This window comes from Poecilia latipinna, unplaced genomic scaffold (assembly GCF_001443285.1).
Source record: "Poecilia latipinna isolate Pla-1442-1.1 unplaced genomic scaffold, P_latipinna-1.0 Scaffold25, whole genome shotgun sequence".
Classification (NCBI taxonomy): domain Eukaryota; kingdom Metazoa; phylum Chordata; class Actinopteri; order Cyprinodontiformes; family Poeciliidae; genus Poecilia; species Poecilia latipinna.
The window spans coordinates 643,438-660,246 of NW_015112641.1; the positions used below are offsets into that span (position 1 = coordinate 643,438).

The following is a 16,809-nucleotide window of genomic DNA, read 5'->3' on the forward strand; positions in this document are numbered from 1 at the left end:
CTCCTTTATAGACACAGCAAATGAATTAATAATTTAACATCCAACAAAGCTTGCGGTAAATCTGAGATGATGAATATTAAGTAAACCACAGCTGTTATTTATTCTGAAAGGATCTTGATGAAAAAAAAAATATTTCTGTCTCATTAAGGAAATAAGCTTTAATTTCTTATGCCATTGTCTCTGTAGATAGCTCAGCCCTGTAAAGTTTTACTGTTTTAGTTTATTTTCAGTTATGCAGAGAGAGTCTGCTGTGAAATTTTGAGCTGCTTTTGAGATAAAAATCTGTATTTTGCTATTCTTTAATGAACATTTAATATCTTAAATAAAGATAAAGACAAGTGTTTTGGATAATGGTCAAAAATCAGTACGAAATTAAATTCAATATGTTTAAAGAACAAACAAAACTCTGGCTGTTATTGTTTTAATCCCTCTAATTCATGAATAGGACTCTGTTAATGTTAATGTCACTTTAATTATTTTACTTTTATTCCATTTTTTTAGTATCTTAGATACACTGTTTGTTAAAGCTCATGCTACAAGCACCATAGCAGAGGTACAGGACTGCTGTTTTATTCACTTTTTCTATGTAATTGTGTGTCTATTCCTCTCAAGTAAATTTAATAAAATAAATAAATAAAATAATTGGAAGTTGGCCACTAAATCGCCAGTCAGTGAATCTCCAAGTTCTCAGTCATGAAAACCTGCAATGAGGAAATTAACGTTGTGTAAAATTAGCATTATGCTACTTCAATAACTGCTGAGCCAACATTTTATTTCCTGGACTTTCTTCCAGGTTTTCTAAAGTTCAGATGAAGTTTTTCTCCCATTTTCAGTTGACACCTTTGTTGTAAAGTTGTCTACAAGAGCTGTCAAAGTTTCAGCAACGCTGCTGCCCTGCTCCAGTGAGACTTCTCCACTCTGTTTTAACAGGCAGTTTATACATTTTTTAATGGCTTCCTTGCATAGTTTTGTGATATCTAGGTCATTTCCATGAGCGAAGCCCTGTGTGCTTTTTTTTATGCTTATACAATAATTGTTTTAGCATCGCCACATGGGTCGAGGCAGAGACCTCCAACATAGCAGATATGAGCCTTAAACAACTAACGATGATTCGTCCTAACAGCCAGTAGATGCTCATAAACAACAGGATTAAAACCACAGCAGCACAACGATGGGATTTCAGGGGACATGCGTCTCCTCTGATAAATATTTCAAATCCGTATCAAACGCGACTCTGGACCAGAGAGGACTACATGCTTTACTTAATTCTGTCCGACAGATGTCCTAGGAAGTCTGAGTCGCATCAAGAAATGGTCTTTATGCATTCAGATACTCCAATAAACACAAATTCAGCAGCACTCTGGGCAGCACCCACAGCTGCCACCGAACCAAGGACCCAATAATGAGCCAGTGCTCTTTTGCTATAATCCAAGAGACTCTCAGCCGTGTGCAGAGCCTGGGAAAAACATGAAGAGCTACACAGGCAGCGTCACTGCAGAACACAATTATAATGCACATTTCAAGAGGAAATGTGTGTTTCAGCTCAGTCAGCCATCACAGGTCCAGTTCACTAAAAATACTGGGAGAGGCAGGATTACAGCTTCAGTTTGGGTTTAGGCTGGATGGAAAACCATGAGATGGTTCCACTGCAAAAACACAAAATATTACCAAGTATTATTTTACTGTAAAACATTTCAGCCGCATTTAGTCGTGTCTACTATCTGTAGCTGTACTCAAACATTTAGCCTTAAACAGTTTAAGTTTAGTAACCTAAACAATTCAGTTAAAGCACATTTACTCAAATATTTTCTATTTTAAGTTAACAATAACATTTCATTCAGTCAACTGAACTATAATGAATATCCTATTCATTACTTCTAACTTTTTAAAAATGTGTTGATTGAACTCATCTGCACTGAGTCTAACTTTAGGTGGTAAAATTCACTTAAAGAAGATCCAATTCAGGTCAAGTTTCTCAGTTTTATTAAATTAAATTATAACATTCTAGTTGTTATTTTTCAATTATTTATATTTACTGAAATCGCAACAAAACTCATGATGCACTTAAAATTTATTTCTGAGTTTAATTAACTGATAGAAATGAGTGCTGACAATATTTTTGTAAATTTAAGTCATTTCAACTTATTTCTGCTATTAAGATGTAATGATAGGTTTTATAGTTTAGTATCTTGTGCAAATAACACAAAAGTATCTTACAAGTAACTTTTCAGTAAGAAATAGGAGCTTGCTTTTAGTAAATATTTCCTTAATATTGACGAAAAAGTACTATTCACTTACAATATGGGAAAATACTTTGTTGTAAGTTAAATTATCTGTCAGTGGAAGTACTAATTTTTAAATAATTTTTAAACTTAGTTGTTTTTTTTTACACAATGTTTTAATAAAATCTCACAATACTCTATGTTCATTAAGGGAATAGCATTATTAATTCAAGGAGTGAAACTGGGATGCCTGGGCCTTAAAAATCCTTCTAGTATTATAGTTCTCAGTTTTGCCTTTTTTTAATCTTTACTAGCAGTTTAATCTAAATCCAAATTTGCTCAATTCATGTTCAGATTAGTTGCGTATTAAACATCTGTTCTGCAAATATTGTTTATATCTGAAAAAGTGATGCTGCAGAAATAGACATTTCAAAAAGCAAGTGTAAAGGGATTTGTTTGCTGAGAAAGCCTTTTCATGTAATTCAGTTGAAGCGAGATTTGTTCTGGTTCTCAGAGAGGAGAGTTAATTCTGTTGCAGTGAGCCATTAGTCAGCGTCATTTGGGAGAGATTAAGCAAAAAGGATTTATTTTAGAAGATTGACAATTACTGCAGGATCAAATTGTCCCTACTACAGGTCATACTGACTCATAGATGTTTACTTAAGGAAGCATCTATGCCTTCTTTATAATTAACAGCTCAAAAAGAACCTGAATTATTATTTATTTTCTTCATATAAACTTAAAACTACCTCCAGTGATTCTATTGAATCCACTGGTCATCATCTCCTCTACTAAAAACACAGAAACCAGAGGAAACAATTACAGCCAATCTGCAGATGAGTTATCAGAGGTGGGGACTTGTCTGAATTTTTAATTTCAGTATGTGACCTTTCCTTGTGCAATGAAAGATCACATAAAAACTACAGCTGGGACTTTAACAAGTTAATTAATTATGTAGATTTTAACGGGTTAAAATTTTTAACTCAGTTAATCATTTTTTTGTATTTTTAATCCAAAAGTCCCAAGCTGGAACCTTTGTGTTGTGTTTCTGGTACACCCGTACATCTGGCGCACAAACAACACACAAAGCTGGTTCTCTTGGTCCACTTGGGGTTATTTGTTGCTTCAAAAAAACGATTTGATGGGATGTTGGAAAAGAGAATTGTGTGCAAAAAGGAGTTAGTATACTTGTGAAGCTATTAAAGTCTAAAATTAGCATTTCAATGCTAAACATGTTGCAGAAGCACAGACATCCCCAACGTTCTTGTCAGAATCCGCACTCTGGATTTCTAAAGAAATAGTTTTTCGAAAAAAAGTTACATAAATGATCAGTGGCGCCTAAAACATTTGAAAGCTGAATTGGTTTAACAGCAATTTGCACCAATCTGATGGTTGAATTACCTAAATATCAAATTAAAATCAATAAATATCTTTGTTGTTGAGCTCATATGTCTATTTATTCAATAAATTAGCAGCAAAGAGGGTTTCTGAATTGACAATGTTGCTTAATTTGCTGATATGTTGTTTCATTTAAAATGCAAATAATTAATTATGGATCATGCAGTTAACTTGATTAAAAATTTTAATCAAGTCAAACCACTAATAAAAAACTTTTTATGTGTAGAAGGGATTCAGTGTTGGTGTCTGTGTGTTTCTGTACACTCAGTGTATCTAACAGTGTGTAAACATATTTATTATATAACGGCTCTGCATATGGGTTGGCGGCTGCTGATCAGCATAACGATGGTGAATACATGAAAACAGGAAGAGGATTAAGTCTAGATGAGTGCAACACAGATACAGAGAGACGAACGCTGAAGCATAGCTGGAGATTTTTAGTTACTGGTTTTATATCTTATCATTTGTTTTGTGAAGTTTAGCACTTCTGAAACCTGGACTGATGAAAAATCTCATTTTATCAAGCTTTGATTTTAATCTGTACAACTGACCTTAACCCCTGAATTGTGTTTTCATTATATTCGAGAAAAATAATGATGAATTCAAGAGATTAACCAGTTGAAGAACTTGATTGGCTGGTTGTGGAAAGTGAGCTGGCAACACACGGGAATGGACAATAGGGCATAAGTTTTTCAGCTGCTGTCACAACAAGCGAACTGTTATCCGCTAACAATGCGGATAACTTTTTAACAATTTTTACAGAATTTCATCAACTCTGGTTCAAAAACTAAAACACAGAACATGATCAGACCTGATCTGTACAACTTTACGCTGAACAGAGATTCTTGAATAATTTGTAAAGCCTTTATTTTAAAAGCTTTCTTAATATTTTGTTCAAGTCTTGTCTTGTCCTGTGAATCCAGTATTATGAATCATGTTGTCGTGTACGCTGGGGCTTAAGCGATTAATCGGATTAATGATGACAAAGAGATTATTGAAATGATTGTCAACTGACTTAGTAATTGATTAATTGTTAACTGGAAATCGCAACTGAGTCAAAATTTTCTAAAAGAAAAACACATTCAGAGCAAAAACATCTTAAAAAACATCTATATCTGTAAACACATTCTACATAGCTTTAGCTTCACATCATTCAAATTCTGTAAAAATAAGAAAATCTCCTATTGATCGCCTTTTGCTATCCAGTTATTAATCATTAATCAAAAATTAATCAAGAGATCAGCTCAGCACTGCATTGTAGATGCAAGTAGTTGCATCCTTTGCTGCAAATGATCAAGCGTTTTGTAACATTTCCTTATTTAAACAAAGGAATTGAATTATTTATTTTAATCTTTTAATTATTTCCAATATTGTAGAAAAAATGATTAAATTAAATGATTAAATTAAAAATTCACAGAATGTGCCAATTTTTTATTCTGATGATCAGCCATCAGAATAACCAATAAAATAATTGATTACTAAAATAATTGTTAGCTGCAGCCCTTCTGCCCTGAGTATTTCTATCATTCAGCATCTCACATACTCGTTAGTATGAACTGAGATAAAAACATGCTATGATAAGGAAGCTGCTTCTTAGCATTTCTATGACTGTGAGTGCATTGTGACCTCATTCTGTCACCCCACCCTCCTTTACAGCTGTTGTAAAATAAAAACAGGGAAAAATATATATAATTTCCCAACAACGAGGCAAAACTCCACTTAGTGTACTGCTGCTTTGTTCTGTTTATCGTTGCATTGGGTTGAAGCAGATCTCTGCTGACAACAACCCCAGGATTCGCAGAGAATCGAGTCTGGCTAAGAAATGTTTTCTCCTGCATTTCACATTCCCTGAAGCTGGGAATGTCTCTGGCTTTTTCAGATGAAAAATCAAAACAAAACGATAGCATTGGCTGTAGCATGGTGTGGAAGCTGGATTGCGAAACTTGAGCCAGCAACTCGACTCACCAGTGATAATGAGTTTATGTATGACTCCCGCCTCATTGAGCATCCGCTGGATGTGGCTGTTATACAAGGTGAGGGCTTGTCCTTTCCCGCTCTGCGGGTTCACAAACAGCAAGATCCGGCAAGGATGGGGCAACGAGTTCAGCAACACATCTGGATAAGAGAGAGAGAAAATCTAATAAATCACAGCCAAGGGGTTCTCCTTCAGGTTCAACGTACATAACAGGATCAGCATCACAACCATGACTCAGCAGGTCAGTAGTGCACACTATATACACACACCTCTCATGATAACAAATTTTGCTGGACGATAAATTGTTCCAGAAATTATTGCCTTAACAATAATATTGTTGTTTTGAGATCATTTTCAAGTAATATAATGGTAATAATAGCATAATAATGCAGGAACGCATTTTCAAATATCAATAAACTATAAATCATAATGAACATTTAACACTGGAGCAGGAATACATTTTAAATATCCAAAAATAAAGAAAGAAAACAACAAAAACAACAAATAAAATTAATTATAAAGTCTCTACAAACAAAATTGTCCTTCAAAAAATGGGCTAGTTGAGACCAAAACACCAGAATAAAGACTTTAATAATGCAGTTAAATACTTGTCAACTAATTTAATAACCTTTATATCATGAACTGGAGGATACAAACTAAAAAAAAAGCCAATTACTGAAATAACAACCCACTCAGAGCAGTAATTAAGGCCAAACTGTACAAAAAGTATATATATTTAGCATTTAAGATGAAAAACATAATTTTTCTGTAAATATGTTCAAAACTCCTTGAATGGCCTAGTATTAGCTTCACCTGGTTCAAATTCTGTAAAACAAATCTCCAAACATTAACTAGAGGAATCCTTTGTCATTGCGTTTTAAGCAATAAAGTGTTTATATTTTATTTAAAAAAGGAAGTGAATTGTTGTTTTATTTGAATCTATTAATGTATTTCATTAAAGTCTGCAGAATGTGCCATTGTTTAACAGATTAATTGCCAAAATGATTGACAGAATTATCGATTACACAAATAATCGTTACTTGCAACCCTAATATAAATAGATACATATATTTGATCAATCAATCAAGTTTACTTGTATATCACATGTCAGGAATGAGGCAGTTAAAAAAAAAACACAAAAATACAAATTCATAGTCAACTACTGAAACGTTACAAGTGCCATTGCTACAAATCAAAATATTGATTAATCCTTCATTTATTATGGTTCAAAGCAACTCTGAAACTGATATACCTTGAATACCTTTTGTTTTTTATGATAAAAAAATATTAAGTGCATTTAAAGTTTGTATGAGTTAAAATCTAACAAATTAATAGAAATTTATACATTAAAGTAACCATACATATACCCGCATTTTATTTGTACAATTGTTGTAAATTTCTCATGTAGCTTTGAAAAATCTGGACCCATCTTCATGTGAGGTAATACTTCATGAGACAGGAAAAAGCCGTGAGATGTGAGGCAACAATCAATTTAATGTTCCTCCACAGCAAAGAGACACAAAGGACCGCTGGACACCCTGCTGCACTTTATCTGGGCTCTCATCGCAGTTGCTGAAGTTGCTAAAGGACTCATTTAACAAATTTTATACCAAGAACAAACCACTGCTGTACAGCCTGAATGTACTGTCTGCACCCAGAGGAACCAGAAGAAGCAGTAATTGACGTCCTCTGCAACAGAAACACTTATTCTGTGCTGTGGGCTTCACTGAACAGACGGCAGCTCTGACTACTCAGCACATCATGGTGATAATGGGAACTGTTGGCTCACTAATAATCTGGTGTTGATGCATTTCCTCTGCAACAGTTGATTACATTATCACTTCATGTTGCAAACAGGTTTTTTATTCTTTTACTGCTCTAACTGAATGTAAAACCAATGATCCATCCATATTCAGCTCTGGAGAAAATGAAGAACCCACTGCACTGAATCCCAATAAAAACCTCCTGGTTATTCCACCAAATATTGATCTCTGAACTCTTCCTGAGTTAAAACATTAGTATTCTTGTTTCTAAGTGAATATGAACTTATTTTCTTTGGATTATTTGAGGTCTGAAAGCACTTAATCTTTTTTGTTATTTTGGCCATTTCTCATTTTCTGCAAATAAATGCTAAATTTTTGCTTGGAATTTCAGGGGCATGTTGTCAGTAGTTCATAGAATAAAAGAACAACGTTTATTTTACTCAAACATAAACCTATAAAGATTTAAATGTGCCGAAATTTGATATGATTTAATGTGAGAATTGATGTGATTGTAATTCAAATGAATGTGTGATTGAATGGACATTATTATTTTTATTTTTTAGTTTTTGGCAAATGGCCTTGAGATGACGTTTGTTGTGAATATAAATATGTAATGTAAATGTACTGAATTGAATTGAATGAATAAAATACATTGAAACACTTAAAGTGTATGAAAGTTATGAAACATGAAAGCAAATGAAAAATAATGTGATGGTGCAGCGAAGGTTGTTGAAAAGTCCAAGTGAATTCCTGTAAGAATCCAAAAATCAACCTTTTTATAAAACTGAGACTCGTCCTTCACTTCCTTATTACTACGTCTTTTTCTGCAATCATTTGAAACTATCTTGTAGTGCATTCAGAGATAATAAAAAAATTTACACACACACATACATGCACAACCACACACACACACACACACACACATCCGACTCAATCATGCAGTAAGTTTCATGTCAGAGAGAAACAAAAATCTGCAGTGGTATTCCTCGTGGACAGCGATCTGTCTTTGTTCTGCACTCGACTGAAAAGCCGTCATAAGAAGTCTGACAGCTGATAAATGAGACACAATGGAGGCGCAGCAGCTCCAGTTACAAACCAGTTTCCATGAATACACAGTGCTGCAGGTTGCAGCTCAAGAATGCAGAGAAACAGGTGAAAGAAAAATGTGTCCACACTAAGACAATATCATGTTTGCATTTATCTTATAGTGGATAAGCAAATGTTCCATCTGCAAACATAGAAAAAGTTTTCATATTTAAAAAAATTTATTAAAAAATTTACACATCCACAACTGCAGTATGAATCTGAATTTATGTTAACTAGTCAAAAATTTAAAACCATAATTAGTTTAATGAGTCAAACTAAAGACTTTTTTTAATAAGATAAATGTAATGGTTCTTTTCCATCTTCAAAATATCCCCAATACTACCTGAGTTTTCTGAACTTCACCAAGATTGGAAATATTGGAAAGTTTAGTCAAAAATGAGAAAATGAGGCAGGCATCTCTCACAGGTTAATTTTAGTCAAATTTGTAAATAAGCCAAATATTAAATAACCCTCAATAGGCAGTATAAATATTTTTACTGGCATTAGAACAATCAAACCTTTCTCATAACTGCATGTTTCCATTGGTATTTTGATTATTTCAAGGTGTCAAATTGCGAAGATAAATTGTTTTGCAAAAAGAAGATTGTTTTTCCGTGTGTTTTGTCTAGTTTGTAATAGAATTATGTTAGAACAATTGAAATAAGTAAAAACTAACTTTCAAGGAGCTTTTCAGAAACATATAAGAGCTTGCTTTAAGTGAATAATTTCTTAATATTAATAAAGTAATACTAGTCCCACTGACAGAAACTGACAGATGTTTTCTGTTACGACATGTGAGTAAAAACATGCTGGAGTTCCAACTGTGTTGCTAGGTAACAGGCTGAGCTTCCCTGAGGTTGCTAGGTAATGAGCAGTGCCTGCTAATTTGTGACGTTACATTCCGAAGGTTTTTGAAACGGCTCATTTTCCTAACATCAAAAAACAATAAGTAATCGCTAAAAACCAGCCGGGTGGTTTTATTAAGCGCTGGGACTGTTTTTAAAAGCAGCAGAAACCCAAATGAAAGTACAAAAACGCGCAAAATGTGTATTTTGCATTATACATCCCCTTTAAAAAATCCTGACTGGACACCTCTGGGAAATGCACAGAGATGCCCTCGTGAATCAGCTGGCATGGCAGCTGGTGGAACGCCCTGACCTTTGTGTGGAGTGGTGTGTGTGTAATCATGTACACAACAGCCCTGTTTGACTAAACTGTCATGTCACTTCCTGTGTGCCAGCCCTTCCCTTCTCAGAACATTCCAGTCAGCTCGTTTCCAAACTCGGGGTTTTCCTCCTTCAACATCTGTGCTGCAGTGGCATCATGGCAGCCGGCCAGGGCAGAACATATATCTAATTAAGGATTGGACCGGAAACTTATTTAAAACCTCTACCCAATACAGCCTTATAAACCAAGTAAAAGTTATATTTTGGTGGGCAGGCTGTCATGACAGCAGATAATGTGTGTGGTGTGTTTTGTTAGGGCTGGGTGTGGAGTCTAATGTTAACTGATGTATATCTGTCTACACACTAATTTTGTGGTTAAAAACTTCAGGAGAAATGCACAGTTTTTTAAAAAAAATAAAAGTCATTTTATTGTGTGTCTTGGATGAAGAAATGAACAGATTCAGAAGAAGTGAATCGCTGTCCTTACAAACTGCAGCAGAGAAACAGAAGATGACAAATAACAGCCACAAAGCAGCACTCTGCATCTCAACTATGTTTACTTGATCTGTGATTACAGGCGTCTCAATCTGCTCCTTTCCAGGCGACGGCATGGGAACTGTCCCAGATCTTAATGGAAAGACACCGCCTGAGGTACTTGCAACAGGAAATAACAGCCTAAATGAAAGGGAACCCCGTACCAGGTTTCTGGGTGCTGAGAATACATGACTTTTTAGGTTTTGTGGGAAAGCACCGTTCTGTTAGGAAATGTCACTTCCTCCTCTTTTTTTCTTCTTTGTAATATATAAGGGTCCTTTTTTATGACCAAGTACTAAGAACTAAAATATTTCTTTGTTTCTATTCTCATATGGTCATAATATAAGCAGAACAGTGTCTAGACTCTAGAGCAGTAGTTCTTAACCTTTTTTTAGGTACCAAACCCACCAGTTTCATATGCGCATTCACTGAANTTTCCAAAATCCAAATGGAGTCTGGAATAAAGTAAGAAATTATATTTCTTACATTATGGCCTGCAGCCGACCTTATGTCCAGCTGAATGAAACTGTGATCAACAGCAACTACCACATGTTCGTCTGCACAAAGGTAACTGGTAGTAAGCGTCCCTTTTTTGTCATAACGACACTTACTTATAGTCAAATCAAAGATCAATAAATGAAGGCAGTTATGCTTGATTTTATGCGTGTAAATTCCAATGGTAGTTCTATGGCAGCAAGTGCTGCAGTAACTGCGGTATTTACATTTATGCTAATATTTATTTTTAAGCATTTTCTTGAAGGCAGTCATTAATCACCTGCTTTAGCCCAAGATGTGCCCCACGGCGTTCACAGTCACATCTGATGAGACTTTGTGCCCCTTATTCTTCCTCTGGCTACGAAAAACTTGTGCTTTAATTAATTTCTCTGTTGTTCCCCGCAAATAACATTACAAACGTGATGAATGACTCGTTGGAGGCTTTTCTTGCCTGTCATCTTTGCCTCAGTGTTAGCTTATAAGGCAAAAATAACGCAAACTATATCTCAGTTAACGCATTGAGTTCGACCAACATTGCCATTATAACACTGTTTGTTTGTAGAGCAATATGTGCATCTCCACTATCATATTGTTCCGCAAATTGAAATTACAAAATAAATGAATAAAAAATAATGGAGACACGGCAATTTTGATAAAAGTTGCTGCACTAGGATGCAGTGGTTTTCAGCCATATCAAAATAAATTTATTTCGCAAAACTGCAATGGTAACACTTGTTTCATGTCACAGGAGTCATGGGATCAACAGCCGGATGTTACTACTGACAAAAACCACAAAGAAGACAACAGTAAGTAGCAGAAGGATAATCATTTGTTCTGTGTTTTCGGACAATGTGCAGCTGGTTCCACCAAAGCTTCTCACAGCATGACTTTTGGCAACAAACAAGCTTCTTCACATGTGATTTTAATTTCATTTTTTATTTAAAGGAAACTCTGCAATTGAGAAATTGTGTTTTTTCAACATTAGCAGAATATAAAGAAATATTTGTGCACGTTTGTAAAGGAAACACGTTAATAATGCTACAGTTTGTTGTGACCACCATCACCACCTCACCATCTCTCTGCTCTCATCAAACTTAAGGTTGACTTTATGCAACAGCGTCAGGTTGTAAGTGTGTTGGATTCTCACTCTAATTGACCGAGTGACTGGTTGGCTGTTATTTGGCAGGTTAAGACCTGCTGTGCAAATCACTCAAGGCTGCCTGATCACGCTTTGTCCTTGCCAGTGACGGCTGCATGAAGGAATGCCAGAATTCACCTCGCGATCAGACGAGTCGCCACGCCTGGATTCAGACAGAAACCGGGCCGCATGGTCAACAAGGAACACCGCAGAACCAACCTTTTTTGATCTAATACTCATCAGCCATTTTTATTTATTTTCTTAGTTTGCTCGCACACGTCTTTAGTTAATTTTATCATCTTCAGTAGTGGGATGTTGTCTCATTTCCTAGGGGACCGCCCATGTTGAAGAAATCCACCAGGTTTTTGTCTGACCGACAAAAATCGGTGAAATCCTTCGTTTGAATTCACAGCATTAGAAAAACTTCTCTGCAAGAGTTTACACAGTTTACTGAAGCTGATAAGTGTGATGTAGAGATGTATTCTCCCAGGAAGAATCAGGGGTTTGTTGCTTTAGAATATTCTGGAAAATTCTGGAAATTTCTCACACCACAAGAAATTATCACAAAGCTTTAAGAACTGATGCCATCTAAAGTCATAATTACTGTAATTTCTGGTTCCATGCTTGGCATTTTAAAGGCTGGCATTTAAAATGCCAGCTTCACTGAAGGGTCTGAAACTTTTCCTGTGGCTCCCCCTTCAGTACAAACCCGAGAACTTCAGCTGGCTCCAAAAATAAATTAATTTTCAAAATTGTTCAATTTGACTTGAACTCTATTATTTTTCTCTGTCCAAGAAAATCATAAAATTTTCTCAAAAATAAATCTGGATGAGTTTATTCAGCCGTATTCCCTCAGCCCAACTATATGTTTTTAGTTTTTTTTTTCTGACCTTTTATTAAGTTTCACTACCTGTACCATTATAACGATGTTTGTTTGGTCTACTTCCGCATGGGGGCGAAGCCGGCGTTATGTCAATTATTTCAAATTCAAAATCATCTAAAAACAAAAACTGACCTAGGACTCAAGTAAAATAACTAAAAATAATCACAAAACCAAAAATGATGTTGCTCATTTGGGGCAACATTATTTGTCCCAGGTGGTTTTAGATTTTAAGACCAATCTAAATCCGTTAGATTTGTTTTCAAAATCTAATGCATAACGTGCGAGTTTGTGAAAGATAAACTTACAGCAGTAAGTTGTGTTAACTTTTTATTAATTTTGTCAAACCTCCAGGAGTTGAATAAACTAGAGTTTTTGCCACTTAAAAAACTGAAAGAAGAAAAAGGCAGGAGTGGGAACTATTTCCCAGAATGCTTAGCGGCATGTTTCTGTATCCTGAGATGGAAGTGCGTCACATTTATCCGACTCTGGTGTTTTATTAAGGAAAATGTTTATTTTAAAGCTTGAGGATAAAGTCCTGTTCACACTAAATGTTTCTGAGCTGAATTCATTGTGAAGTTTAATAAAATTCATCATCAGATCAGAAATTTTGTTCATGCAACTTGAAACAAGAATTTAAATTATTCTAAAGTAAAATAAGTAGATATTTTAACTTGATACTGAGAATGAAATAATAGAGAAACGTGGCTCTTTTAACCAGGTGAGGACAGATTTTTTCTTGAATATTGTGAAAAATTTTGTTTAAATTGCAGCATTAAGTTAAAACTTAGAATTCAAGATTAATTAACTTAAAAAACGATGTTTAGACAACTTGTCTCTTGTTGTTAAATCAACTTCATGAACTTTAATTTCTGAGTTAAAACCAAAACATTTTTTTTTTGTTGACTTAAATTACATTTTCAAGGCAGCAGGGGGGCTTTTGTTTTCAAGTTAAGCCACCTTCAAATGTTTTACAGTGTACAGGTGCTAGCTGGCCATTAATCCTGATCAAGTTAACATTACTTTTAGGCTTAGACTTTTAAATATTTAGTCAGTCAAGATCCAGACATTTTTGTATTGAATGAAACCTGCTAAACAGAAGTTCCCCGTTAGGCCACAGGGGGGCGCTCTGTTGCTGCTGGGAAGTCTAACATCCTGAGGATAGATCCCTCATCCCTCCGTCTGTTCCTCCCCCACCTGTGTGCAGGTGAGCCAGGTGTATAAAGGAGTCTTTCTCCTGGTGCAAACAGACTCCAACAGATCCACACACTGAGATCTTTGTCACAAACCGTCGGATTTCCTCAGGAAGATGGAGACGCCTCTCACACTCTGCATCGTTCTCGTATTTGTCTCCTCAGGTAATTAAAACAAACTTAGTTTCACATCTTCATGGACTTGCATATTATAGCTTGTATGACTTCAGCTTAAATGAAAAACTGATGTCTAGAACATTTTCTGGGATCTGACTCCAGAGGTAAAGAGATGAAGGTCTTGCATTTGTCTGGAAAAAGAAAAACCTGACATTTTTTGAGAAATGAATGTTTTCTGGTAACATTCACCAGAACCTGATGGATGTTACCTGATTAATTGTTGTAGTTAATCATTTTCATTAAACTAAACCAGTTCATCTAAACCTGCAGCTTTTATTTCTTCAAAATGTGAAAAAATATCCAGTTCTACTTGTAAAAGTATAAAAGAACTTCCTGTTTTAGTTTCTGTTGCTTCTGTTCTTCAGGTTTGGCAGAAAAGGTAAACATTAAACCTTTAAAGAATAATGAGTCAATCATATTTTAGGAGATCTTATATTGGGATATTGAACAATAAAATCCATTGTTTTCAAATAGTGCAGTCCTAATTTGGACATAAAGGAAAACCAGATTTGCAGCCTTTCAGTATGAATTACAAAATGAACCATAGATCTACTAATACTAGAACACACAGTTTTTGGAAACTACACCTCTGTTACCACACTGACACAAAAACATTTGGGTCAGGGCATGAAAGCTTTGTCCTTTTATAACCTGTTCATGTTTTCTTTATACGGATCTTTTTACACACTGGCTCAACAAAGCCAGCTAATTTTTGAAAAGATTTCAGCGCAGATTGATCAGGAATGCTTTTCCAAACTTTCCGCAGGTTATAAAAAGCTCTGATCTGCATTTTCTAAAGACCACAAACTGAAGCCATAAAACCTGTCCAGGGGGTTATTGCATTATTTATTTTCACTGGGGAAAAATAAATAATAAACCTCATAAAGCTTCACTGGGGAAGCTTTATGAGGTTTTTGTCCTTTTGACAAATGCAAGATGGAAAAAAGTTCAGAAAATATATATATTTTTCACTAATTTTTATTTCTTCCATACTTATCCAGACCAGGAAAAAATTAAAATATGAGCATAAACTCTGTTTCAGATTCATGTTATTGTGATTTAAAGATAAGTCAAGTCTCTCTTTTTTTGCCTGCTTAACTTCTGTGTATTTTTTTTGTTTGTTTGTTTGGATTTTGTTTTAGTGTCGGTCACCAGAAGCCAGAGTACTACAGCACCTGGGACGATTACAGCAAATGAAACCACAGCAAATGAAACCACAACCAGAAACAGCTCAATATCTCCTCAACCCACCAACTCCACATCTGATCCAGGCGTCACCAGCAACACCACGGCAGTTGCAGCCGAATCCTCCAACATGACGACTCCAGACAGCAACGTAACAACGATCAACACCACTTCCCCCAGTAGCAACAGTTCTACAGCTTCTCCAAACGTCACACCAGGAGCAGATGGAAACAACGGCACGCAGAACACCAGCACCAACACCGACTCACCCCTGGTCACAAACCAGACTACAGCCGACCCAGCGAACACCACGTCAAGCATGAATGAAACTGTTAGCATGAATCCAAACTCAACAAGTGCTCCAAACCCGACTGCAACTCCCAACACAAACCAAACATCTGAGAATGTGACGGCTACCCCAGATGTGAACTCAACTGTCACGCCAAACACAAACCCAGTGACCCAGAACTCCAACCTCACCTCAAACCCAACAACCAGCTCCAGAACCAGCTCCGGTCCCGCTGCGGCCAGTGGGGGGGTTCCTGGATGGGGTATTGCTCTGTTGGTTCTGGCTGCTCTGGTTCTGCTGCTGCTCCTCCTGCTGCTGATCGCTCTGGTGAGTAAAGTTCAGATCTTTAAGCTCATTTCTCTTGATGCAGAGCAGGAAAAGCTGCCGATTAAATCACAGCAGCAGCACACTGTAAAATGGTGTAAAAAGTTAAACACTAAATTAAATATGTCAACGAGTTACCATAGCAGAGTACTTTTTACAGTGCATTCATACCAGCCCTCTTTACTCCACTTTAATCAAACTGTAATTCAGTAATTCTTAACCTTTTTTGAGGTACCGAACCCACCAGTTTCATATGCGCATTCACTGAACCCTTCTGTAGTGATAAATAAAATATGATTTCCGCCGCCCCGCCCCCTACACCCTCAATTTCAAGACACAGGGGTGACCCAACTAGACTCTAGATCACTAAGTCTTCTTAAAAGGTAGAGTCTCTGAGAACAGTTCTTCAAAATATAGTCAGTGTTTTCAGCAAAGTTGAGCTGACCGTCCAGGAACGACCCAAGGTATTTAAAATTTGCCACAGTTTCAACAGGTTGGCCATCGAAAGAAACTGGAACCACTTTAAGGTCTTGTTTAGATCATTTAATTAGCTCTACATTCTTAAGAGAAAGGAAAATTCATAATAAATAAAGACTTTGCGGTATTCTGATTTAGTAATTATATTAGTTGTGTTACCACCCCCACGCCACTAGAGGCAGTACCAACCCCGAAAAGATGGGACTAAGGAGCAGATTTAGAAGTACACCGAAAGCTACAGAATTTGGTAAAAACTGTGAGCTTTGCTGAAGTAATTAAAGACACAAGTTCAAATCCATATTAAAAATAAAGCTCCTTCAATCAGTGCTCCTCCGCAGCTCTGATTGGCTAAGCAATGTAACGTGATCCTCTGCAGAAAGTGATGGCAAAGCGGGGCGTCATCACGACTTTACACAGTGTGTCTTTACCTCCGCGGCAGAGGCTCCGCCGAACCCCTGAGACCGACTCACCGAACCCCTGGGGTTCGATCGAACCCAGGTTAAGAAC

The 16,809-nt window shown here is 36.1% G+C and overlaps 1 protein-coding gene across 1 annotated transcript in view; it reads right to left on the minus strand.

Annotated features, from left to right (window-relative positions):
- LOC106950841 (sphingosine kinase 1) overlaps window positions 1-16,809 on the minus strand; it is a 47,634-nt gene that overhangs the window by 15,483 nt on the left and 15,342 nt on the right. The window contains exon 2 of the mRNA XM_015037967.1: window positions 5,586-5,735. Coding sequence (XP_014893453.1) covers window positions 5,586-5,735 — 150 coding nt within the window. The remainder of the gene's footprint in view (window positions 1-5,585; window positions 5,736-16,809) is intronic.